Consider the following 27916-nt stretch of genomic DNA (forward strand, 5'->3'; position numbering starts at 1 on the left):
TTTGTACAAAACTCCAAATTACAATTGATTTAACTTTCTGAAAACTAAACATCAAGAGTTGCAACTTTCATTGTTGGATCATCTTCAAATTCATTATAGATTGTGAGATATAAGCTTCCAAAGTCGGGTCGGTGCAGCAGAGATTTTACTCTATGCGATCGCGAGAAGACTTACACGATTGCATATCACCACTCCATTTTTCCAAATTTTCTCTATGCTAATGTGGTCAGATCTATGCTAACGCACTGTACACCCCTGAAGCCAAAAACCAACAACTAGAAATGGCCTAGAAATGGCCCGAAACCTCCCCGAAACTCACCCGAGGCCCTCGGGACCTTAACCAAACATGCCAACACATCCCATAACATCATTCAAACTTGTTCCAACCTTCGGAACGCTCAAAACAACATCAAAGCATCGAATCACCCTCGGATTCAAGCATAAGAATTCCAAAACTTCTAAATTTCGAATTCGATCAAAAAGTCTATCAAACCTCGTCTGAATGACCTAAAATTTTGCACGCACATCACAAATGACACATTGAACCTACTCCAACTTCCGGAATCCCATTACGACCCCTATATCAAAATCTCACCTATCAATCGGAAAACGCCAAAATCCCAATTTCGCCAATTCAAGCCTAAACTTTCCACGGACCTCCAAAATGCATTCCGATCATGCTCCTAAGTCCCAAATCACCTAACAGAGCTAACCAAATCATAAAAATTCCAATCCGAGATCATATACTAACAAGTCAAAACTTGGTCAAACCTTTCAAATTTAAAACTTCAAACTGAGAATTGTTCCTCCAAATCTATTTCGATTATCCTTAAAACCAAAACCGACGATTTACATAAGTTATAATGCATCACACGGGGCTATGCATGCCCGAGAACTGGCTAGCGAAGTGCAAAATCTCAAAATGATCGGTCGGGTCGTTACATTAAAGTGATTCTAGTTGTGTTGTTTAGATGTCCTCAACATGTTTCTGTTGTGATCTTTGCTGCATTCTATCTAACCTACTAGTTCTATAGAACCCTTCAAAACACTAGATATCCTGTTGTTTGTGTTTTCCATTGAGATGTACTCTCTGTGTTCCCAACCCCTCTTCCCTTATGTGAAAGTTGTTTGCCAAAGTGCTCCTTAAAACTGTTTGTTCTATGACTTGTGTTCTGATTGCAAAAAAAAATATTTCTTTACACTTTCCTCAAACTGTTTTATCACTAATGGTTTTTAGAAGTTCTTTTCAGTCCTAAGACCTTTCTTTAAACTGTCTATTAAACTTTTTTTTTCAAACTATTATGCACTTCCAATTTCTCTTAGAATACTAGGTCCTGCCCCTCTGATATGTGTACTACCTTGAGACACGTGAGATCTCTCTGAACTCTAGCATGCCAGGGCTGACACTTCCACACTGCACCTAAATCAGTTATTATTTGAGAAAGGTCTAGGTGTGAGCACTGTCCGGGATCCTTGAGGTCCTTAAGGAACTCTGACACACCTAGACATGAAATTGGCTATGGAACTTTGGGCATTTGAGACTACTGGAGGCTTGGAAATCATTTTGGGCCTACTTCAGGCTCCCTATAGATTAATTTCTGTTATATTTATGTAATTTTTGTATTCAATTCATTGGTCTATAATAATTATTGGAAACAACAATGGGGTGGTTAGTGAAAAAGGGAGGGTAGTGATATATTGTGGGTAAAATTGGGTAGATACCATGCCTATAGGGTCCATGTTGATTCAAATGTGTTTGTTAGATAACATGCCTATGTGATCTGCTTTGGTTTAAAATAAGTTCTGTTTACTTTACTTTCAAACAATTAGATGTCATGCCTATAGGATCTAAATTAATTTTTAATAACTAGATACCATGCCTATAGGAGTTAAAATCAACTTTAATAGAAATCATGCCTATAGGATTTAAAATCAGCTTTAATAGAAATCATGCCTATAGGGGTTTCACTTTAGTCAAATGAATTATGCTTGCTTCACATTATGTTTAATTAGAAATCATGCCTATAGGACTAAAACCAGTTTAGTAAGAAAAAAATCAGTTTAATTCATGTTTGTTTATTCTGAACTGGTTTAATTAACTAATCTGTCCACTTCTTTAATAAGTTTCAACGCTGCCTTAAATAATATTGCTAGAAAGCATGCATATAGGATCCAAACTGCCATCTAAACTGTTTGTTGTTACATTCTTAATCAATAATAGAGATCATGCTCATAGGACATCACTATTATACATTTAGGCAAGCTTGTGGGCGATTAAAATTCTGCAAACGATAAACTATGCCTTGTTATTTGAGACTACTCACACTCAACAGGTTTTAAAGAATCAGTAGGCAAGTAGGATTCAGGTCTTTGACATTTTGGTCCTAATTCAATACTGTATACTCTATGCTCATCTAGATATCATGTTCTAAGTTTTTCTCTTAAATACCTGAAACTGTTATTTGAGACGTGCACTTATTTGTTCTGTTTGTGGAGGTAAAATGTGAGCCTTTAATTGTTTTCCCTTTAAATGCAGTCCTAATTATTTTGATTGACGCTTAGACTATTCTTCTTTAAATACCTTAGGATGGTCTAGAACTACCTAAATTAGAGGTCCTAAATGCCTCCAGGACCACAAGGAAGGGACGGGTAGTGCACGCATTGGATACCTTTCAAGGTTGCTAGAACGCTTTAGGCTATGACCAAGGAGAGGGAATTAGGTAGTAAGGATATGATGACTACGTGCTAATGTCACGTATAGCTCCTCATTGAGGAGTGATTACCGGGCATTGTGTGGGTATGATCATGTAGGCTAACCAACCTAGGACCCCTCTTTCCCAACTCCTGTTGTTTAAATGAATTTACTTTTCTTCGTATATGTGCAACTTGTTCAAACCTTTTTCCTTGTTTCATTACTTGAATCATACATGTGCTTAGAATGTCAAGACATGTATTTATTTGCAAGTATGTGTTAAACCTGTTTATTTGTTAAAATGACTAATTCATAAGTGTAGGTTCGGCTGGGACCCACCGTTATGGATCGCGAGGGGTGCCTAACACCTTCCCCTCAAGGTTATTTCGAGCCCTTACCCTAATATCTGGTAATGCAAACTAGTCCATGAGTTAATTGCTTAAGGTGCCCTAACGCACCGTAATATGTTAGGTGGTGACTCTTCAAATACCCAATTCCCAAAAGGAGAACAAGTTATTTCCCCCCATAAATGTCAAAACCCGAACTTCCCTGTCAAAAAGGGAAAAAAAGGGGCGCGACAATTGTGACACCCGATCTTTGGGGGTAGTTATGTATTAAACTGTTAGTTTCTATATCACTTCTGCATTTCATAATTATTTTATTGTAGTTATTATCTATTCCTGTTAAAATAATAATAATGGTTGTAAAACTGTAACTGTCGGCTTGCCTAGCTTTCACGAGTAGGCACCATCACGACTCCCGAGGGTGGAAAATCTAGGTCGTGACATCTGTCCACCCTTTGAGCAGCTTCCATATGTGACTTTTTGGTTTCTGCATAAATTGGCTTAGTGTCTGAGCACCAAATGCTATGCCTGACCTTGTGACAATTAAGTAGAGTAATTTCTCTAGTAACCTTTGGTACTTGCTGATGTCTATTAGAATTCATCATCAGTTGCATTAGAGTTGTTAGTGTGTTCCTCATACTCCTTAGTGGTTAGCTTGATGTTGGACTCAATAGGTGTTTTTGCTGGTTTTGCAGCTCCCAGTCCAAGCTCAGAGATTAGCTCTAGTGTGTACTTCCTTTGATGTATTAAAATGCCTTGTGACCTGGCAAAATCAATGCCAAGGAAATATTTAAGGTCTCCTAAGTCCTTCATTTTGAATGTCAGCTGCAGCTTAGTCTTTATCTCAGATATTAATGTCAGATTAGGTGCAGTGATGAGCATATCATCAACATAAACCAAGATGATTATGATGTGTTCCTCTGGCCCTTTAATAAACAGGGAGTGATCATGTTGACTTTGCATGAAGCCAAACCTCAGAAGTGCCTCAGACATCTTAGCATTATACTATCTTGGTGCATGTTTGAGCCCATACAGGGATTTCAAGAGTCTGCATGCTGGTCTTGCCTCCCCATGACTCTGAAAGCCCAGTGATAAAGTCATATAGATCTCATTATGTAAGTCTCCTTGAAGAAAAGCATTGCACACATCCATCTGACGGATGTGCCAATGCTTAGAGGCAAACACAACTAAGATAGTTCTGACAATAACCATCTTAACTACTAGGTTAAATATCTCTTGATAATAAATGCCTTCATGCTGGTTGTACCCTTTAACTACAAGCTTGTCTTTAAACCTTTTCACCTCCCCTGTAGCTTTATACTTTACTTTATAGATACACGTGCAGCCGATAGACACCTTGCCTTCAGGTAAAAACACCACATCCCAGGTGTGATTGGATTCTAATGCAGCAATTTCATCCTGCATAGTTTCAACCCACCTAAGATCTTGGGCAGCCTATTCAAAAGTAGTAATAGAGAATGCAGCCAAATAGGCTTGATATTTGGGAGAAATGCCATCATAGGACACATAATTGGCTATAGAGTAGGGAAGAGACGTGTGCCCTGGTTGTAACACAAAGTTCTTCATCTAGATGGGAGCCTGCCTTATCCTCAAGGATCTCCTTAGAACATTGGAGTTTTGATCAAGAAGAGGATATATAGAAGGCACTACATCTGATGCTGATTGATGGTGCATGGCAGAATCAGCAGTCTCATATCTAGTAAGAATAGAAGAGAGTGAAGGTTGCTCTTCACTACAAATGAACAAGTCAAGAGGCAAGATAATATGAGGTGCTGGGGTTGTAATATCTTTGAAGGGAAATATATCTTCCCTAGATGAGGCATCCCTATTGATGAAGAAATAATGGGAAGAAAGACCTAATAGAATGTAGCCCTTCTGAGTATCAGAAAAGCCCATGAAAACAACTGGCTTAGCCCTGGGAAGAAGTTTGTCTAATTCATGAACTTGCTTGGTATAGCACAAACAACCAATTATTCTCAAATGTCCCAGGGCAGGTGCCCTACCATATAGCATTTTAAAGGGAGAAAGACCATGAAGAGCAAAAGATGGCATCCTACTTATGATGTAAATTGCTACAAGCATATGACGATCCGACCAGTCATCTCATGAGTTAACACTCTGTTTTTCCCATTTATGCTTATTATTACCTTATTCAGATGTATTTCATGTTATCGTGTTGGTTGGCTCAGGTTCGGAGAGGTTTTGGTAAGGTTTGAAACACTTAGTCTCTTTTGAGTGACTTAAGTTAGAAAAGTCAACCGGATGTTGACTTATGTGTTAAAGGGCTCGAATCTGATTTCCAATGGTTCGGATAGCTTCGGGAGGTGATTTGAGACTTAGTAACGTGATCAAAATGGGTTTTGGAGGTCTGTAGTAAGTTTATTCTTGAATTGGCGAAATTGGTATTTTTGCATTTTTCGGTTGATAGGGGAAATTTTGATATAGGAGTCAGAATGGAATTCCGGGAGTGTTAGTAGTTCCATTGTGTCATTTGGGATGTGCGTGCAAAATTTCAGGTCATTCGGACGTGGTTTAATAGACTTTTTGATCAAAAACAAAATTCAGAAGATTTTGGAACCTTAGGCTTGAATTCGATGTGATTTGATGGATTCGATGTTGTTTGAGGTGTTTTGAAGATTTGTATAAGTTTGGGAGGTGGTATATGACTTGTTTGTCCTTTGGTTGAGATCTCGGGGGCCTCGGGGTGATTTCAGATGGTTGATAGAAAGATAGGAATTTGGAAATGGCAGCTGAAGTTTTAGGATTGCTGTCATAACCATATCTGTGGTTGGAAGGCCGCAGGTGCGACCCTCGCAGATGTGGAAATAAGTCATAGAAGCGGAAGGGGCCAAGGAAAGCTGGAGCCGCAGAAGCGGCTAGGTGAGCGCACCTGCGATAACGCAGGTGTGAGTATCTTATCGCAGATGCAGAGATTGGACATTTAAGTGATTTGTGCAGAAGCGCACCTAGGACCACAGGTGCGGGTCCGTAGGTGCAAGGTTGTGACCGCAGAAGCACTTTAGCTAGGGCAGAACATATAAATTATGGACTTCGCGATTTTTGAGCTATTCTTCACCATTTTTCATTCGGGTTTGAGCTTGAGGGAGCTATTTTGAAGAGGTATTCAAGGGATAACGTTCGGTGGTAAGCTTTTTGAACCTAATAATTGATCTTATGGCATTATTTTACTGATTTGGTCTAAGATTAATGGAAATTAAGGGTTAAAAATTAGGGATTAGGGCTTGGTATTGGAGACCTTGGCTTGGGGATTTGAGGGGCCAGTTGTGGTTGGATTTTGGTACCTTTGATATGAATGAACTAGTAGGGAGATAAGGAATTGATTGATATAGATTTTATCGAATTTCGAGATGTGGGCCCCGGGGAAGGGGGATTGGGTTTGGTTAATTTCCGGATTCGCATTGTATTTTGATTTCTTTCGAGTGGGCTTTGTTACCTTAGCATATTTTGATGGTTATGTACTGGTTTTGGTAGATTTGGAGCATTCAGAGGTCGATTCGAGGGGCAAGGGCATCGCGGGCTAGAGTTTGGACCAGAAATAGGTGAGTAATGATTGTAAATGTTGTCCTGAGGGTATGAAATCCCAGATTTCACATCGTTGTGGTATATTGAGGTGACACACATGCTAGATGACGAGCGTGGGGCCGTGCACCGTTGGGGATTGTGACTTAGTCTATCTCGAATGACTGTTTTACTGCGTATTTGATTGAAAACTGTTTGCTATCATCCTATTTTGGGCTGAATGCCATATTTGGGCCTCGTACCAACTGTTTGGACCCTTAGGGGATTTTTACTGATATTTCCTCACTGTTTTGATTTTATATCTGTACTCAATCATGCTATATTATACTGTTTTTCATAACTCGGTCATGTTTACTCTGTTTTAACACTTTAAATGATATTTTGGGCTAAGTATTATTTTACTGTGCCCGAGTGGCTTTTAAAGATTTCTAGCTTAGTAGGGCCAAGAGTCTGTGTTGTGAGGATACTTTTGGATCGGGTTCCACGCCGTAGCAGTGACACACTGATTCATGATTATGAGCCCGAGGGCCTGAGTTGTACACCACAAGGTGGCTTGATATGAGGTCGAGAGCCTATTGATTATGCCACGAGATGTCTTGATATTGCGCTTGGACTGTAAGGGCCCCTCTAGGAGTCTGTGCACCCCTAGTGAGTGTGGGTACCCAGTGTGATATGTGATATAGCCCGAAAGGCTGGTGTTCTTCCACGTTATTGTCCTAGGGGCTGATTCTGTTGACATTGTGCTCGAGGGAAGGATTTTATGTGTTTATCTTTTCTTGCTATTTTTCAATTACTTGTTTAACTGTTAAAAATGTGTTTTAAAGAAGCTTATACTGAACTAAGGTGTTTTATGAGATTTCAATATTTTATTGCATTTTATTGGTTTTACTTTGCCCATTTATAGCATGTTGTTGTGTTTTACGTGATTTCTTATCGCTCAGTCTTCATTTATCTTTATTACTCACTGAGTTGGAGTACTCACTTTACTCCATGCACCCTGTGTGCAGATTCAGGAGCTTCAGGTCCCGCCAGTGAGGGTTGATTGCTCCTAGCAGGCCATTCGGAGTCCACTAGGTAGCTGATCGGTGTTCGCAGCCTAGTGTTTCTCCCTCCTATCTTACTTTCTATTTCTAGTTCTATAATAGACTGCATAAACTCTTTCATACTCTTAGAAACATGTCTAGATGCTCATGACTGGTGACACCCTGATGTCGGGATGTGTTTGTTCCGCAAATTGTACTGTTTCACTGTTTCTTTTGGGATTTAATCATGTTAATGACTTAAATTGTGTTATCTTAATTGTTTAAAATGAATTGGGTGTTGTGTCAGCTGGCCTTGTCTTCACGAGAGGCGCCATCACGACCGGGTCTGGGTTTTGGGTCGTGACAAGTTTGTATCAGAGCCAAGGATACAGAAGTCTCACGTGTCATGAGCAGGTTTAGTAGAGTCTCGCGGATCGGTATGGAGATGTCTGTATTTATCCTCAAGAGGCTACAGAACCTTTAGAAAGAACTTTATATTCTTGAAATTCTTGTTGTGCGAATCTGTTGATCCTTGTCAACTGGCCTTGTCTTCACGAGAGGCACCATCACGACCGGGTCTGGGTTTTGGGTCGTGACAAGTTTGTATCAGAGCCAAGGATACAGAAGTCTCACGTGTCATGAGCAGGTTTAGTAGAGTCTCGCGGATCGGTATGGAGATGTATGTATTTATCCTCAAGAGGCTACAGAACCTTTAGAAAGAACTTCATATTCTTGAAATTCTTGTTGTGCGAATCTGTTGATCCGAGTACTAAAATTCTATTATTCTATTCTCTCACAGATGGTGAGTACACGCACTACCGGTCAGGATGGACGACCACCAATACCACCAGTTGTGGCCATTAGAGGCTGAGGACGCGGTCGAGGTCTCGGCAGTGGCAGTGGTGTGGCCCGTACAACAGCTAGGGCAGCACCTGCAGATCCATCAGCTGCCCCAATTTAGGATCAAGTCCCAGTTGTGGAGGCTCGAACAGCACCAGCTCAGGCACCAGCTATGCCCATTGTGATTCCGGGTCTTCAGGAGGCCTTAGCTCAGATTCAATCAGTATGCACTGGCCTAGCTTAGGCGGTTTCAGTTACTACAACAACAACTACTTCTCAGACCGGGGGAGGCACTCAGACTCCCGCCGCTCGCACACCTGAGCAGGTCGTGTAGGGTTTTCAAACAACGGGGAACATCCAGCCGGTTGCAGCTACTCAGGACCATGTAGCTCATGCCATGCTAGAGGACGAGCAGCGCAGGTTGGAGAGATTTGGTAGACTTCAGCCTTCGACTTTCAATGGTGCAGAGGGCGAGGATGCCCAGGGTTTCTTGGACAAATGTCAGAGGATTCTTCGCACAAAGGGTATTCTGGAGACCAGCGGGGTCGCTTTCACTACTTTTCAGTTTTCTGCAGCTGCCTTCACTTAGTGGGAGGCTTATGAGAGGCGTAGGCCTGTTGGTGCAGCACCCCTTACCTGGCAGCAGTTCTCTGTTCTATTTTTGGAGAAGTATGTGCCATAGTCTCGTAGAGAGGAGCTACGCAGGCAGTTCGAGTGGTTGCGTCAGAGAGATTTGACTGTGACGCAATATGAGATGAGGTTCTCGGAGTTAGCTCGTCATGTTTGTTGATACCTAATTTTTCCCTGTCTATTTTTTTGATGCAAAATACTTTCAAAATAGCATGTATATGCATATATAGGTATGTTCCAAGGTTTTATTATTTTTCTCTTAATTTTTAAATCAATTCATTGCCCTATTTTATCAAAGAAAATCCAATAATTATTCCCAAAATTATCCTTTAAGTAATTCATTTATTGTATTCTCATATTTATGCTAAAATATAGCTAACATATTTTTTGCGTATTTTTACAAATTTATTTGGCATTTTTAAAGCTAAATTGCATATAATTGCAATATTGGCCTCTTTTAAAATATAAATCGTATTTATATTTATTAAATTGACTCCAGTATTTTCATTTGATAATTATGTATTTTAATCATTTTAGTACCTTTAATTTATTTCCAAAAATTATTTTACCATTTTTTAAAATCAAACAAGGGAAAAGTGGCCATTTAAATGCTAGCCTCGTTTATTTCAATTATAGCCCTAAATCAACCCTCAATTAAACCCAATCTCAAACCCAATTACCCTGACCCAAACCTTATTCAAACCGACCCAGACCTGTTTCCCACCTACCCTCTCTAATCTCAATTGTTGATCTCCCAGATCAACGGCCCCATTTCCCTTTCCTTTTTTAATTCCCCATTACACCCTAACCCTAATCATTTCCCGTCTGAAGCCGCCCTTGAATTCCCCCTCTCCCAATTCTCTCTCAACTCCCCTCTCAAACCCTAGCCGCCTCCCTCCACTTTCACCCTAAAATCACCAGAATTATGGCTTTCAAGGCCATTGATGGCCTGTATCTACCTCCTACGACTCCTACATGCTCGATTATCATGGCTTCAAGGCCAGACCTTGAAGATACTTGGTCCAGACCTCGGATGTTTTCAGTGTTATGGCTGTCTCCGGCCATCTTCGACCTTGCTCCGACCAGCTATGGCTATTCGAGCTTGATCTCGACCTCTCCTACTTAGATCGATGATTTCCAAGCCTCTCTCACCCTGTAGGTTTCTTCTGAAATCCTAACCTTCGAGGTTCTTCTGATTTCTTTAGATCTATTCTAGATCCATGTTCTCCCTAAACTTCCAAACGTTTTTTTAAGTTTCTTTCAAAACCCTGCTTTCAAAACCTTTATCTTTTCCGATCTAGGGTTTTGTTAAGTTATTTAGAAGTTTCTCTAATCTTTAGCATGTTCTATTGTGTTTCTTATGTGTTTCTTCTACTGTGTTTCACATGTTGTTCTTCTACTATGTTTCTCATGAGTTTCTTCTACTGGAAAATGCATGTTGAAAGTCTCAGTCCCTTTCTGAGATTTCTGAACTTGTTTTGTTAGTATCTTTTGCCTTGATTACTTGTCCTTTCATCTCCACACTCGATTGATGGCAAAACCCTAAAATTTGGGGATTCATTAGAGTTTTGAAACCATTTGCTACGTGATTTGCTTGTTCTTCATCTCTGAACTTGTTTGATTTCAAAACCTTAACTGCTTTGGACCTATTCGAGTTTCTGAAGTTATTTCATCTAATGCTCGTTTGAGCTTCGAAATCTTTGTTTCGACCTTTGTTTCTTTATATGATTCTGATTCCCTGCTAAACTCTTCTAAGATCTTTCTACTGGACCCTTTGTATGCCATTTGATGTTCTCTCTCTTCTCTATTTCTGAGTTACTATGTGACTACCATGATCCTATAGTCTATTGCTTACTGATTTTGCAATTGCATGACACTTTTCTTTGTCCTAAATTCAACCTCTCAAGCCTAATACTTGTGTACTCTTTATATGTGCTGAACTTCCCCTCTAAAATGATTTTCAATTTTTGACTGATTTCAGACTTCCTTTTGTGTAAGTCTGATCGATTTCTTTCCTTGTTTTGCCAATTTCCCTGTTACTTGGTTTGAGTCGAAAACTTTCCTTAGCCTTTCTGACTTGGTTTATTCATGAACCAGTAATTTCAAATATCTAACTCCTTAATTTACTATGTACTGATTGATTCTTGCCTTATTTGTTTAATCGTGTATTTCAAAAATCCTTCCCTTAATTAAACTCCTATATATTTACCCCTAATTGCCTACTTTACATAAGATGCTTACTTGATCTCTTTCCTTAAATAATTTTTGCTCATTTTCGTTTAAGTTTGAACTCCTTAATTAAAGGAAGTTCTTTTATTGATTGATTTCAATTGGTACATGGTTATTTTCTTGCCTTATTCTCTGCCTCTTTTCAAAGTATAAATACTATGCTCTTTCATTGACACAAAAACACACGGACACTCTTAGTTTCTGAACTCCCACTCACATTCAAAAGGCACTTTCTCTTTTGTTACTTATACTGTGGTTTGTTTTCTTTCAAGTACTGCTACTGCTGTATTTTTGCTTCTTTGAACTGGTATGTTCTGATTAAATTTCTAGCATCACAACAATGTGTTTACTTAATACTTTTACCTTCTTGTCTATCTACTGCTTGTGTTTAGTTCAGTACTTATTTTAGCATGCTATAATTTCTTTCTGCTTGTTCTGAATCTATTATGAATCCCAAACCCCCACCCCAATATGTTTGATGCTATGGTTTCCTTGAGGCATGACAGTACTGAATATTACTGCCCATAACTCAAGCTCGATCCCCTACTTCTATGTTTCTCTGATATTGTATGTTCTGGTAGGCTTTTAGGCATGCCAGCATTGTCTATTGTTGTGCATGCCCAAAGCTTACCCTTGCCTAAGCACATAGGCTCTTTGCAACTTCCCTATTCCCCTGAACTCCTTTTGTGTACTTGTTTGTAACTGTTTCCCTATCCTTCACACCTTTAGAACTCTGTTCTTCACTTGCACTCTCTCTTAGACTTTAAGTTCTGCCCCCCTCTTGTGAGCCTTGCCTTGGGACCTCTTAAGTTCCCTCTGAACTTGGATACTTGAGGGCTTGTACTTCCACACTGCACTTGCCCCTATTCTGTTAATACAATTTGGGTGTGAGCACTGCCTGGAGTGCCAATGAGGCTCTTTGGGAACTCTGACACACTCAAATTGGAGAAAGGCTTTGGATCAATGGTCCTTGAGTTGGGTTTATCTTGTAACTCATAGAGGAAGTCAGAATCAGGCTTCCTCTAGTTGTACTTTTTTACTTTTCCTAATGTAATTTTATTTATTATGATTTGTAATAAACATTTGGGGCTGGTTAGTGAAAAGGGTGGGTAATAATGTATGTAAAGGGTAGAAATTATGACTATAGGACTACTATATTCCTGCATATTCAATCTCATATAGAAACTGTCTATAGGATTCTGCATATTCAATTACACTTAGAAATCATGCCTATAGGGTTCTGCATATTTAACTCCATATAGAAATTATGCCTATAGGATGTTCTGAATTCTGCATGTTCAAACATCACTTAGAAATCATATCTATAGGATTCTGCATATGTAATTTCATATAGAAATTATGCCTATAGAAATGTTCAATTATGCATAAGGTTTAAAACAAGGTCCACACTTAGACACCACGTCTACAAGGTCTTATATCAGTAACGCCTATAAAGCATGCCTATAGGAGTTTCTAATAAAAATCTCATTTGCCTCACTCAGTGTTAGATATAAAACCAATAGTAATGGCTGCTATCGTTGTAGAACTCATAATCGATTCAATTCTGCCTCTCTTTTAATAATCTGAGTCCCTCACTTGGAAGTTAACATATATGATTTCAAACGGTTCATTTCGAGCCTTATTGTTTCATTGCTTTCTGAATCCAGTAGATACCATGCTCATAGGATCTTTGTCCTACACTTAGGCGAGCCTTAGGGTAACAAATATAAATTGAATCTGCTTTTGTTAATAATTACAACCAGCAGGCAGGCCTGACTCGAGCTTCTTATCAGAGTTATGTGATAAGTTGAAACTGTCTCTACAATTTCCTCTCACTCGTCCTTAATACCTTTAAAATCATACCTAAACAGTATGTGCAAGTCATGCTAATTACTTACTTCTTTGTTTAAGGAGGTATATCTGAGCCTCTGCTTGTTATATGTTTTCCTCGATTTGCAAATGCATGTTTTGTATGTCGCCTAGAGTTTTACCTTTGAAACTCTAAATAAGCCCAACATCCTTCCCTTTTAGGATTAGTAGTCCTAAATGCCTCCGGGACTAGTAGGATTGGGGCGGGTAATAGCATGCATTAAGTAAACGAGACCAATCCGTGCTTTAAATACCTTAATGGGGTGGGATGGATAGATATGGATATGATGACCATGCAATAATGTCATGTGTAGCCCCTCATTGAGGAATGATTACCGAACATTGTGTGGGGTGATCTATATTTTTAATAAACCAAGGACCCCCTTTCCTTTATTCTTTATTATTTTATCATTTCAACTCCTTCTTTAAAAATCAGCTTCCTTGGCTCTTTCAAGCTTTGTTTGTTTACAAAATATTATATGAAACCCCCTCTTATTTGAGCCTTATTTGTCTACATGATAATTGCACCCCAAATTCACAATATTTATCTGGCCGGGAACCACACTAGTGGATTCTGAGGGGTGCCTAATACCTTTCCCTTGGAATAATTTCAAACCCTTACCCTAATCTCTGGTTATTCAAAATCAAACTCTTTTGGTGACCTAACGCACCTTAAATCATTAGGTGGCGACTCTTCAAATGCAAACCCAATTCCCAAAAGGAATGAGTTGTCCCTCCAAATGTCATAAACCCGATTTCAATCTAGAGAAAAGGGGGGCGCGATAGCATGGCGACTTTACTGGGGATTTTTAGGATTTTACCATTTTAGACTATTATTGTGAATTTATGCTTCTTTATGTGCAATTATCTGTTTATTTCTTTCAAGCATTCAATTTTCTTTTCGATTGCAAAACTGACTTGTCTTTTTGTTTCTTTTCTTTACTGCTTTCCTTTACTACCGCTTTAAATTATGAAGAACTGTTCTATTTACTACTTTCCTAACATGCAAATATGTGACAACCTGCTTTAATTGTTGCATAATCATGCTCAACATCATATCCCACTCGTTCCAAACAAAATACCATAGCAACGCTTATAATGAGTGGTTGCGCTCTTCCGATATTATCACCCCTTAAATCCGGAAAAGGCATATTTGCGGTAAAATCAGTCGATCAATGGTGTATTTGATGGTTTCATGTCGTTCCCTCTTGAGTTGTCCGCTCAAGGGTACCAGTCTAAAACCTCATAAAAACCTTACTTTGTTTAACTGTGCATGCATCATGGTCAAACCTAGCTGAGTCAGTTATGTTGTCTGCATAATGACTTTTTAAGATAGCCTTGTCCAAAGTCCACTAGGTTTCCCTAAAACCCAAACGGACGTTACCACGTTCTATGCATTTATTTGGAGAACTAAATGCTTTTATGCTAATTGTTGATATTAAATAGTCGAGTCTGGTGGGGGTAAGGGCCTAACTTTTTTGTCTTGTAGAAATATGAGGCATGAAGTCCCCAGATTCGGCATGGTCACCAACATCTACCCAAAATTGCTAAGCTGGTGGGAGGATCTTCACTCTAGTGATCAAACCCTTGTCCGTAAATATCTAGGCAACCTACCTTCTCTCCTGGAAATCCAACCCAACAACAAGATCATAGAAGCTGCCACTTTATACTGGGATTGTGAGAGGTCAGTGTTTTGCTTCGGGGACATTGAAATGACACCCTTGCTATAAGAAATAGGAGGATTGGCTGGTATACCATGGGAAACACCGGGATTGTTAATGCCTGAGAACCGCAAGGGCAGGGGTTTTCTCAAAATGATGGGGTTGAAGAGGAATTCAGAACTGACATGTCTAAAGGAATCTTATATCCCCTTCGACTATTTGTATGAGAGGTACGGTCATAGCAAGTTCTACCATACCTATCCTGACGAATTTGCCATCACATCATTAGGGCATATTCATCGATGGGTCTTTGTATTTATGTTTTATTTCCTGGGATTGATAGTGTTTCCGATGAAGAAAGTAAAGATCCATACCAAGCTGGCTATGGTAACTAAAACTCTGATGGAGGGCATTGGTGGGCAACCATTCGACATTGTGCCCATGATTATTGCGGAGATATACTGAGCTTTGGAGAAGTGTCAATGAGGATCCCAACACTTCGAGGGCTGCAATTTGCTACTTCAACTCTGGCTCATGGAGCATCTCCAAAGGGGTGAATACCGACAGGAAATTCAGCAAAGATACTGGGATGATCATATCACTTTCCATCATCCGAAGCGAATGAACTATATGCCAACATGTTCGCCCAGCTGGAAGATGCCAGAGGATGGGTAGGGTTATTTTATTACCTTACCGAGGACCGGGTACAATGGATGTTCGAATGGTTCCCTACTGAGGAGTTCATCGAACGATCCAAGGATGCGCCATTTCTGAAATTAATCGGTCTTAGAGGAACCTACCCTTATGTCCCTGTCCGAGTTATGAGACATGAGAGTTACTTCCGGGCTGACTTCCAAGCTGATGACAGTCCTTATAAGTGTCAAGCTCAGCATATGTGGCATTGCAAGATCATTATGGGAAAAGATACTATCGAGCCAGACAGATACCACACTGGTTGCGCTCTCTACTATTCAGGCTGGTTAGAATCTAATCACGATGGTCTATGTTAGCCAGGACTTGCTAGAGGCCACATGATCATGGATGAGAGGGCCGAGGCGCAGGTCAAATACATTCAACTGTGCAAGAGGATCCGAAAATGCAAAAGCGAGCACCGTGAGATACAAGAAGCCAACCAAAAGCTAATCGAGGAGTGGAAGGACATGGCTGTCAGTGCCAGCAAACGACTGGGGTACTTGGAGTGGGACATAGTAGAGCTGGAAAGGAAATTTCTCAAAAGAATCGAGGATTGCCAGAATGCTGAGGGAAATGAGGGCGGACATCTAGCTAGATCCTACCTATTGCTAGGACTTTGCGAGTTGGGAAAGCTGTTCGACGGAGCCAAAGATGCCGAGTCTGGGGAAGGTCCTTCTGGGATCAAGTAGATAGGAATTTACTTTTTCGTTTTATAAATGTAATAAGGTCGACGACCACTAGTGATATTTTATTTCCTGTTTCTTAATGTTGATTTGGGATTCTTCTACTTTTTACCAATAAAATGAGGCATTTAGCATTCTAAGTTCTCCAAATCAACTTGTTGCTAGGCCTACCTTGGGAACAAAGAGGTTCCCAATTAGGACACGATTTACATTCTTGCACTATGTGTTTAAATATCGCAACATTTTCTTATAATCCTCACTAACTTGTTACCTTTTTGTTTTTACTTTTGTTTTATTATTCCCCTCCCCAAAGGTGAGTTCGTGCATCCTGGCATCATCATCTTATTTCACAAGGCCCTTCCATATAGGCTGTAAGCAGAGGGACACGCCTCACTAACTGGACCATCAGGACAACCAGAGCCCGACGAGCCTCGGGGTAGCAAGGTTAAAACAAACATCATGCACTGTTTTTATTTACTAAATGATTTTCCTTTTGCATTTTAATTCCCGCAATAAGATCTCCAAAATTCAAAACAATTATGCAATTTATCAAAGAATTTTGACTTTCCTTATGAATCAACACTTATTACTATTATTTTCTCTCATTACTTTACTTATACAACATTACTATTACCTATCTTGATGAACCGATGACTATGACGTACAATGAGACAACACAATAAATGGACACAAATTTAGAGGAAGATGAAATACCAGAAGAGGTTGTTAAGGAAGTTGACAATTTTTAGAACAGACCTAAGTTCAACCTGGATGAGACCGAGATTGTTAACCTGGGAGATGCAGAGAACATCAAAGAAACGAGAATCAGTGTCCATTTATCACCACTAGAAAATGAGGAATACACAGAAATTCTAAGGGAATATGAAGACATATTCGCTTGGTTGTATGATGACATGACTGGTCTATGTACATCTATTGTGGCTCACAAACTGACAACCGATCCAACATGTCCACAGGTAAAGAAAAAACTCAGAAAGTTTAAGCCTGACATAAGTCTGAAAATCAAGGAAGAAGTCACTAAGCAAGTCAAAGCCAAGGTTGTCAGGGTAGTAGAATACCCAACATGGTTAGCCAACATTGTGCCAGTACCAAATAAGGACGAGAAGGTCAAAGTCTGTGTCGACTACCGGGAACTCAACCAGGCCAGTCCGAAAGACGATTTCCCCTTGCCAAACATACACATCCTGATCGACAATTGCATCAAGCATGAATTGCAATCATTTGTGGATTGTTTCGCTGGGTATCATTAGATATGGATGGATGAAGAAGATGCTGAGAAAACGGCTTTCATTATGCCGTGGGAAATATACTGTTACAAGATGACGTAGTTTGTCCTGAAGAATGCAGGGGCCACCTACATAAGGGCCATAACTACCATATTCCACGATATGATATACAAGGAGATAGAGGTGTATATAGATGATGTTATTATCAAGTCCAAGAAAGCCACTGATCACATGGAAGATTGGAGAAAATTCTTCAATAGACTGCGAAGGTACTACCTAAAACTGAATCCCACAAAGTGTGCATTTGGGGTTCCTGCTGGAAAACTACTTGGGTTTATTGTGAGTCGCCAAGGAATAGAACTGGATCCATCAAAGGTCAAAGCTATTCAAGAATTGCCACCGCCAAAAAACAAGAAGGACGTGATGAGTTTCTTGGGAAGACTTAACTACATCAGCTGGTTCATAGCACAATCTACAGTCTTCTGTGAGCCAATCTTTAAGATGTTGAAGAAGGATGCTGCTACCAGATGGACTGATGATAAAAAGCTTTTGACAGAATCAAGGAATACTGGTCAACACCACCAGTCTTAGTTCCGCCTGAGCCAGGTAGACCCTTATTACTCTACCTTGCAGTATTGATGGAGCATTTGGTTATGTTCTGGGCAGCATGATGAAACAAGGAGGAAAGAGCAAGCCATTTATTACCTCAGTAAGAAATTCACTCCATATGAGGCTCGGTATTCTCTGTTAGAGCACACCTACTGTGCTTTGACTTGGGTAGCTCAAAAGTTGAGGCACTACTTTTGTGCCTATACTACATATCTCATATCAATGATGAATCCTTTAAAGTACATCTTCCTAAAGCCCATGCCCACTGGCAAGCTAGCCAAGTGGAAAATCCTGTTGAGTGAGTTCGACATTGTCTACGTGACTTAGAAAGCAATCAAGGGACAGGAACTAGCAGACCACCTTGCTGAAAATCCCGTGGACAGAGAATACGAACCCCTAAAAACGTATTTTCCTGACGAAGAGGTATCATTCATAGGGGAAGATATTGCAGAGTCCTATGATGATTAGAGAATGTTTTTCGACGGAGCAGCAAACTTCAAGGGAGTTGGCATAGGAGCCGTCCTGGTATCAGAAACCGGTCAGCATTATCCGGTGTCCGCCAAACTCAGGTTCTCATATACCAATAACATAGCCGAGTACGAGGCCTGCATCTTAGGACTCAAGATGGCTATTTACATGAACATTCAAGAGTTGCTAGTGATCGGAGATTCAGACCTACTTATACATCAGGTCCGAGAGGAATGGGTAACCAAGAACTCCAAGATACTCCCATATTTTCATTATGTACAGGAATTGAGGAAAAGGTTCACAAAGACAGAATTCCAACATGTTCCCAGAGTCCAGAATAAGTTCGCCGATGCATTGGCTACCCTATCATCTATGATACAACATCCAGACAAGAACTTCATTGATCTCATTCTGGTAAAGATCCATGATCAACCAGCTTATTATGCTCATGTTGAGAAAGAAGCAGACAGAAAACCTTGGTTTCATGATATCAAGGAATATTTGACGAAAAGAGAATACCCAAAACTTGCAAATCCTACTCAGAAATGCACACTTCGGAGGTTGTCCAACAATTTCTTTCACAGCGGAGGAATCCTATATAGGAGGACTCCTGATTTAGGATTGCTAAGATGTGTCGACGCAAAGGAAACATCCAGGCTACTAGAGGAAATTCATGCTGGGACCTGCGGTCCGCATATGAATGGCTTTGTTTTAGCAAAGAAGATACTCCGAGCTGGTTACTTTTGGATGACTTTATAGACGGACTGCATCCAGTATGTTCGAAAATGCCATCGCTGCCAGATACATGCCGACATGATAAAGGTACCTCTAAGCGAGCTTAATGCAACAAGCTCACCATGGTTGTTCGCCGCTTTGGGGAATGGATGTTATTGGACCAATCGAGCCCGCCGCCTCCAACGGGCACACGTTTATCCTAGTAGCAATAGACTATTTCACCAAATGGGTTGAAGCAGCATCTTACAAAGCAGTAACCAAGAAGGTCGTGGCAGACTTTGTCTGCGACCGCATTGTTTGCCGATTCGGGATTCCAGAGTCAATCATTACCGATAATGGCTCCAACCTAAACAATGACTTGTTGAAAGCCATGTGTGAAACCTTCAAGATCAGACACAAGAATTCTACAGCCTACAGACCTCAGATGAACGGAGCAGTAGAACCCGTCAATAAGAATATCAAAAAGATATTAAGGAAAATGGTAGAGAAGCATAAACAGTGGCACGAGAAGTTATCGTTTACTTTACTGGGATATCTCACCATAGTCCGCACATCAACCGTGGCAACCCCCTATATGCTAGTTTACGGTATAGAGGTCGTCATTCCCACTGAGGTAGAAATTCCCTCCCTAAGGATCATACAAAAAGCTGAGCTCGATGATGCAGAGTGGGTAAAGAGTTGTTATGAGCAGCTGGCTCTAATCAATGGAAAGAGAATGAATGCAGTTTGCCATGGTCAACTTTATCAGAACTAAATGTCCAGAGCCTTCAACAAAAGAGTTAAGCCGAGACAGTTTACACTGGGGCAGCTGGTGTTAAAGAAAATCTTTCCATATTAAGATGAAGCCAAAGGGAATTCTCTCCCAACTGGCAAGGTCCGTAAATGGTTCACCGGGTTCTAACAAGAGGAGCCCTCATACTTGCAGAAATGGACGGAGAAGTCTGGCCAAAGCCGATCAATTCAGATGCAGTCAAGTGTTACTATGTGTAATCTTTATGGTTTCCTATATGATGGAAATTGAATTATGCCTGACCTGATTCCCGTTTAAGAGGGGATACGTAGGCAGCCCTATGGATTCGGTCATAATTTAATAAAATTTTCATTTCCCCCGAAATTGGAAACCGGGGTAGAATTTTGAGGAGGACCCCCAAAATTCTGAAGCAATTTCAGCCGATCGTCGCAAACAACAATCAGAAGCATCAACCCATTAAACTGGGGCAGAATTTTGAGGAGGACCCTCAAAATTCCGTAGCAAGAGAGGTTGCAATGTCTCGAACCATGTCACAGTCATCGGTTCATCTAAAAAACTATCTTAATTATATACCGATGTTATATTTTTACGAATCATGCATGTTTATTACTGAAATTGCTTTGTTTAGCAACGCTACCCCAATGATACATATAGTATCACCAGATCAAAGCCGAGCAAGTTAAGCGGATCCAGTGGGGATACGAACTAACCTTCCCCTTTTACAAAACTCACGATTTTTCTTTGGATGCAAGCACTTGGATCACGAAAGCATCATACATACAATACACTCACGAGACAAACATCATTCAGGAATACAACTTTCAGAACCGTTGCACTTAATCACAGCTGCTATCCGCACGCAGTGTCCCCAATATCACAGTATCCCCAGCAATCACAATATCGCAATCCGCTATCAGCTAAGAAATTCTATTGTCACTTTTGCCCTTTTACTTCTTGTATAAGGCTACCATTCTTCCTTCCGAGATTAATCCTGTCTCCATCTGCATTTTTGCATTGCATAAGACTACCATTCTGCCTTCCGAGACTAAGCTCTGTCTCCATCTACATTGCATTAGGCTACCATTCTGCCTTTCAAGACTAAGCTCTGTCTCCATCTGCATTTCTACATTGCATAAGGCTACCATTCTGCCTTCCGAGACCAAGCTCTATCTTCATCTGCATTCTTGCGTTGCATAAGGCTACTATTCTGCCTTTCGAGGTTAAGCTCTACCTCCATCTGTATGGCTGAAAGATCACCACCTTATTTACATTTGCATGGCTGAAAGATCGTCGCCTTATTTACATTTGCATTAGCTGAAATATCGCCACCTTAATTACATTTGCATGGCTGAAAGATCGCCACCTTATTTACATTTGCATGGCTGAAAGATCGCCGCCTTATCTACATTTGCATGGCTGAAAGATCGCCACCCTCTACACTTGCATGGCTAAAAGATCGTCGCTTTATTTACACTTGCATGGCTGAAAGATCGCCAGCTCTACATTTGCCTGGGCTAAAAGATCGTCACCTTATTAACGTTTGCATTGGCTGAAAGATCGCCACCTCTATATTTGTATGGTTAAAAGATCGACACCCTCTACACTTGCATGGCTGAAAGATCGCTGCTTTATTTACACTTGCATGGCTGAAAGATCGCCACCTCTACATTTGTATGGGCTGAAAGATCGCCACCTTATTTACGTTTGCATTGGCTGAAAGATCGCCACCTCTACACTTGCATGACTGAAAGATCGCCACCCATTGCATCTCATCGGCTGAAAGATCGCCACCTACTGCATCTCATGGGCTGAAAGATCGCCAATCATCCGAAGGCGTCATTCTTCGGAGGCACCATTTTCATAGTTCGAGAACACCATATCATGGCCTGAGGACCCCTTTTAATCTTTTGCATATCATTATTCAAAGACATCATGGTTCGGAAGCATCATCGTCATAGACCAAGAGCATCATTTCATGGCCTGCAAATCCTTTATTATACACTTTATGGCCCAAGACATCATGGTCTAAGGACGTCATCCTAACCGTCCGAGGACAAACATTCATGGTCCGACGGGAATTTGCATCATGTTTAAATTTACGCACAATATATGCTTGTGTTGCTTATTTGCAGATAAACCGGTGAACAACGGCCATCTCAGCAGGAGCGATCTGGCTCTAGTTCCCGCAGCCCTGTTAGGCTTTGACCATTCACCCCGTCCTCAATATCGCGTCTGTTCTTGAAAAGTCTCCATCGACATACTCCGCCGGCGTATCCTGAACTACATATGGCCTGATTCCTGTAAGACCAGGGACATGGAGGCAGCTCAGGAGTCAGAGCACGGCCAAACCTCTTCAAACCATTTCGTTCAGTCAAAATTGGCCATCATATCTTTATCCGACAACTCTTTCAACCTTTACGGTAAAAAAAGGGCAGTTGTTGATACCTAATTTTTTCCTGTATATTTTTTTATATGCAAAATACTTTCAAAATAGCATGTATATGCATATATAGGTATGTCCCAAGGTTTTATTATTTGTTTCTTAATTTTTAAAGATTTTTAAATCAATTCATTGCCCTATTTTATCAAGGAAAACCCAATAATTATTACCAAAATTATCCTTTTGGTAATTCATTTATTGGATTCTCATATTTATGCTAAAATATAGCTAGCATAATTTTTGCATATTTTTTATCACACCCTTTTTTTATCAAACCTCACTTACCCTCTTAAAATAAATAAAAAGGATTTGTAAAGCTCGAAAAGGGTTTTCAATTGGAAAGTGACAAAAATGGTGTTCAAAAGGAAATAACTCAGAGTCGCCACCTGACATTGATTTCGGTGTGCCAGATCACCATTTTTAGGATAATTTTTCCTTTCAAAACACTTTGAACTCTAAAACTAGGTCTACACCAGAGATTTGGGTAAGGGGGTTCATTTGACTCGGGGAGAAGGTGTTAGGAACTCCCCAAGTCCCGTGAAAGTCACGGTTGCGTACTCGATCTAGTTGGCTTTTAAAATATTCAAATTGAGGTATAACTAAACATAGAAAAGAAAAACAAACACAAGAGGCTCGAGGTCGTCCACACCTAATAAAAGAAAAATAAAAATAAAAATAAAAATAAAAGCTAGCCTACATAGTACTTCATCCATAATGTTCGTCATGGCCTCCAAATACATGATACTTCGGGGCATACCCCGGATAAAAATATATTACAAATTCTTCGAGGCATTCCACGGATAGATTTAACTACGAGAAACGACCTCTTGCCTCGAAATTAAAAGCAAACAAATAGAAAAATCCTAAGATTGTCTACCCAAATGTGGTCGGCCTAAGCATGCTACTAGCGGGTAATGGAAATTATAATAAAATAAAATAAAACTAAAATAAAATTAGTCCATGCTCATTTTTCTTCAACTTCTTGTTTCATAGTTTAGACCGAGCCCGATTCCTAAAGCACGTGAACAATATTTAATCTCTGACGGGCTTCAATCTTGCCAACTTCCCATGACCCAGTACTCCCTAAAGAGAAATGTACACAATAATCTGAACATAAACATTCAACATATGAAGCACATGAATAGGCAAATTATATTCATGTATCATGTACACATCAAACTTAAATTACTCAAAATGTACTTAACAGTCTCATGATATTCAAGTCACGAACAAAAGCAATCAGATCATCAGTAGGAACTTAAGAGAAAATAAGCACCTCAAATTCATGTTCAATACTGTAATAAAATAAGAGAAAGAGCAAGGATATGAACCTGAATACAAGCAAATTTCGATTTAATATGTTCAAGAATGAATACAGGCAGACCGGCGTCGGAATTTTAAAGTGCGACAGAAGACGAATAGGAAAACAACAATCGAAACCGGAACCGTGAACCTCGACTCCGAATCACAATCGAAACCACTCTGGACAACATCGATTTCAATAATCTTAGCTTGACTCCATAGTCTAAATTTTCCTTGTTCTCACTGTTTTTTAAAAGCTCAAGGGTGTGCGACGATCTGCTGCTTCTCCCTCTCTTATCCCGTTCTCCCTCACTCTGTTTCTGGGTGTGCGTGTGTTGTTGAGGGAGTGCCGAAGAAGACAAATATGTGGTTGTGTGTATCTAGGTTCGAAGAAGAAAGAGAAGCTGAAAGGTCTTTGGTCGATGAGGTGGATAAGAAGCTGTTGGTGGCTGACGACGATTCTGGGAGTGGTGGGGTCTGGTTGTTGGGTGTTGCAGCTGTTTTCCGGCAGGTTCAGGCTGGCCGGCGGCTTAGGTGTCTAGGGTTGTTCGAGTTGGAGAAGAAGATGATGAGGCTGTTGTTGGTTTATGTTCTGGCGGAGATGGTCGCTGGTGTCGGAGAAGGTCACGGCTGGGCATGGAGGAGACGGAGGTGGGAGCTGGAAGCACCCGACGGCTGCTGTCTAATGGTGGGCGTTTGGAGTTGGAGGTCTAGGGTTCAGGCGGGTAAGGCGGCGACGGCTGGCTGACAGATGGTTGCTCTAGGTCTCTAGGATTTTAGGTTTTTGCTTCATTGTTGTCTTGTTCTAAGGTTCATGAGGAAGAAGATGGTCTTAGGGTTTGTTTTTTGTTTTGTCTCTTGTCCATGAAGAAGATGAAGTCCCTTCTAGGGTTTTTAGTCTTGTCTTTTGTTCAAAAAATGAGAGACAAGTCTGATGGGTTTGGTTATGGGTATGGGTAAGGTATTTGGGTTTATGGGTTAGAGATTGGGGTGGTGTAACTTGGGCCTCTTGCAACAATTCCATTTGGGCTCAAAAATCCTACAAAATTGGCTAAGAAAAATGCTAAAAATCTAATTTACTTCTAAAAATACTTATAAGAAGATATAAACTAACTCTTAATTGATTTTAATAAACCATTAATATTAAAATAAAAGCTAAAACTGAAAGTTGAAACTATTTTTGGCATTTTCAAGGATTATATTAAAATAAAAATAGGCTTAAAGTAATATAACCTCCTAAAAATATCTAATATGCGAATTAAGTAGAGAAATATGGAACTATTTTTGTAATTTTCAATTTTTGTTCTTAAAATAATGTAAAAGAGTCAAAATTAGTTGAAATAACTATATTAAGCGTCAATTAAATATTTTACGCTAAAATGGGTGAAATTTCGGGGAGGGTCAAAAATCACATGTCTACAGCTGCCACTCTTTGACTGGAAATCCGAAGTATTTTCAGACAAAGAATGACTAGATAGGTTTTTTGACCCGACCCTTATTTTAAAAGACCAAAAGCTAAAAGAAAGGAGAATGTGACCGAGCCCTGGTATCTAAGCTGCCTACATATCCTTGGCTATAAAGGAATCAGGCCACGTGTAGTTCAGAAGTGAGTGAGATGATGGAGTATACCGAAGTGGAGAGCCGATCGAGATATTGTTCCATCGAGGTTCCGGTCCGCGGTCCTTTTATTACATCAAAATCAAAAATGAAAAAGACTAACTAAGTCTGTCAACTATGAGTTACAAGATTCCTATCTATAAGTCTTCTGAAGCTTGATCTTGAGTCTTGAATGGTTCTTCGTGCAGACTTTAGATTTGAACCTAGACGTTTGCTAGTTGTAGGTGCTAGTTCATCTTCTTAAGCCTTTCAGATCAAAATCGGACACACCATGGTTGTGACTTCAGTCATGTCTTGAGCAATCCGCCTCTTGTCTCAGCTTCTGTATTTTGGAGTCACTTCCCTTTACTTTTTTCCTTTTTTTGTTTTTCTTTTTTATTCTGGATTGAAATTACTTCTATTGATCATCTCGGACTATTGACTCGCATTCTTGCCGCGAGCTTCTGCTACTTCTAACTTGAATTGAATTCTGAAATGACTTCCCTCATTCTTCAGGTGGCTTCCTGCTACTGACTTGAAATTTGAAGTGACTCTGAAAAGAACTTGAAATGGATTCCTTCGTTCTCCAGGTGGGTGCCTGCAATCAAAACAACAAAACAAACAAAGTTTTCTGCCCCAGTTTGCACTAGGAAGGTTTGTGAGTTGTTAGCAAAACTGTAAATCACATATGCTATTGATGTAATGATGAGAGTAAACTAAAGACTCGACTAGGATGTGTGTCTCCTATGAATCAAACCAAGAATATTTGACTAGCAAGTGCATCTTCTAAGAATAGGACCCGAATGACCCAAACTAGGAAATGCATCTCCTGGGGATGAAACTTGAATGAACCAAAACTAGAAAGTGCGTCTCCTAGAGGTAAAACTTGAATAACTCAAACTAGGAAGTGCGTCTCCTAAGGGTGATACTTGAATGAACCAAAACTAGGAAGTGCATCTCCTAGGAATAAAATTTCAATTTAGGAAGTGCATCTCCTAAAACAAAACTACCACCTAAAAGACCCAGACTAGGAAGTGCGTCTCCTAGGGGTAAAACTTTAATGACTCAAACTAGGAAGTGCGTCTCCAAGGAATGAACTTAAATGACCAAAGCTAGGAAGTGCATCTCCTAGGGTAAAACTTGAATAACTCAAACTAGGAAGTGCGTCTCCTAGGAGTAAAACTTGAATAACTCAAACTAGGAAGTGTGTCTCCTAGGGGTGAATCTTTAATGAACCAAAAACTAGGAAGTGATTCTCCTAGGGGTAAAACTCAATTTAGGAAGTGTGTCTCCTAAATAGTATAACCTGAAAGACCTAGACTAGGAAGTGCGTCTCCTAGAGGTAAAACTTCAATGACTCAAACTAGGAAGTGCGTCTCCTAGGGGTAAAACCTTAATTTAGGAAGTGCGTCTCCTAAGAGTGAAATCTCAATTTAGGAAGTCCGTCTCCTAAAACAAAAATATAACCTGAAAGACCCAGACTACGAAGTGCGTCTCCTAGGGGCAAAACTTCAATGACTCAAACTAGGAAGTGCGTCTCCTAGGAATGAACTTAAATGGCCCAAACTAGGAAGTGCGTCTCCTAGGGGTAAAACCTCAATTTAGGAAGTGCGTCTCCTAAAACAAAAATATAACCTGAAAGACCCAGACTAGGAAGTGCATCTCCTAGGGGTGGAACTTCAATGGCTAAAACTAAGAAGTGCATCTCCTAGGAATGAATTTAAATGACCAAAGCTAGGAAGTGCATCTCCTAACAAGTATAATCTAAAAGACCCATACTAGGAAGTGTGTCTCCTGACAAGTATAATCTGAAAGACCCATACTAGAAAGTGCGTCTCCTAATGGGTGAAAATTCAATGACTCAAACTAGGAAGTGCGTCTCCTAGGAATGAACTTAAATGACCTAAACTAGGAAGTGCATCTCCTAGGGGTAAAATCTCAATTTAGGAAGTGCGTCTCCTAAAAGAAAAATATAACCTGAAAGACCCAGACTAGGAAGTGCGTCTCCCAAGGGTGAAACTTCAATGACTAAAACTAGGAAGTTCTTCTCCTAGGAATGAAGTTAAATGACCAAAGCTAGGAAGTGCATCTCCTAACAAGTATAATATGAAAGACCCCTACTAGGAGGTGCGTCTCCTAACGGGTAAAACTTCAATGACTCCAACTAGGAAGTGTGTCTCCTAGGGATGAATTTAAATGACCAACATTAGGAAGTGCCTCTCCTAAAATAAAAATATAACTTGAAATACCTAGACTAGGAAGTGCATCTCCTAAGGGTAAAATCACAATTTAGGAAGTGTGTCTCCTAAAATAAAACATAACTTGAAAGGTCCAGACTAGGAAGTGCTTCTCCTAGGGGTGATGTGTGATCTTCTCAATAGCCTTTGCATAAGCAGAATTGGGACATTACACCTGAAAAATTCAAGCTTTGATATGAACATAGACTTCATCCCTATTTCAGATAAAGAAAACTTGTGAGTTTAAAACATGGTGGTTAGTTTGTGGCCTTGACTTTGAGGGCGATTGCTCCTTCACTTCCCATGA

General features: G+C 40.1%; 1 protein-coding gene across 1 annotated transcript; it reads right to left on the minus strand.

Annotated features, from left to right (window-relative positions):
- Nucleotides 1–3627: 3627 nt before the first annotated feature.
- LOC138873107 (uncharacterized mitochondrial protein AtMg00810-like) lies at nucleotides 3628–4029 on the minus strand. Its single transcript, XM_070151546.1, has one exon. The coding sequence runs from the start codon at nucleotides 4027–4029 to the stop codon at nucleotides 3628–3630; it is 402 nt and encodes a 133-aa protein (XP_070007647.1).
- Between the last annotated feature and the right edge of the window lie 23887 nt (nucleotides 4030–27916).

This window comes from Nicotiana sylvestris, chromosome 1, assembly GCF_000393655.2.
Source record: "Nicotiana sylvestris chromosome 1, ASM39365v2, whole genome shotgun sequence".
NCBI lineage: Eukaryota > Viridiplantae > Streptophyta > Magnoliopsida > Solanales > Solanaceae > Nicotiana > Nicotiana sylvestris.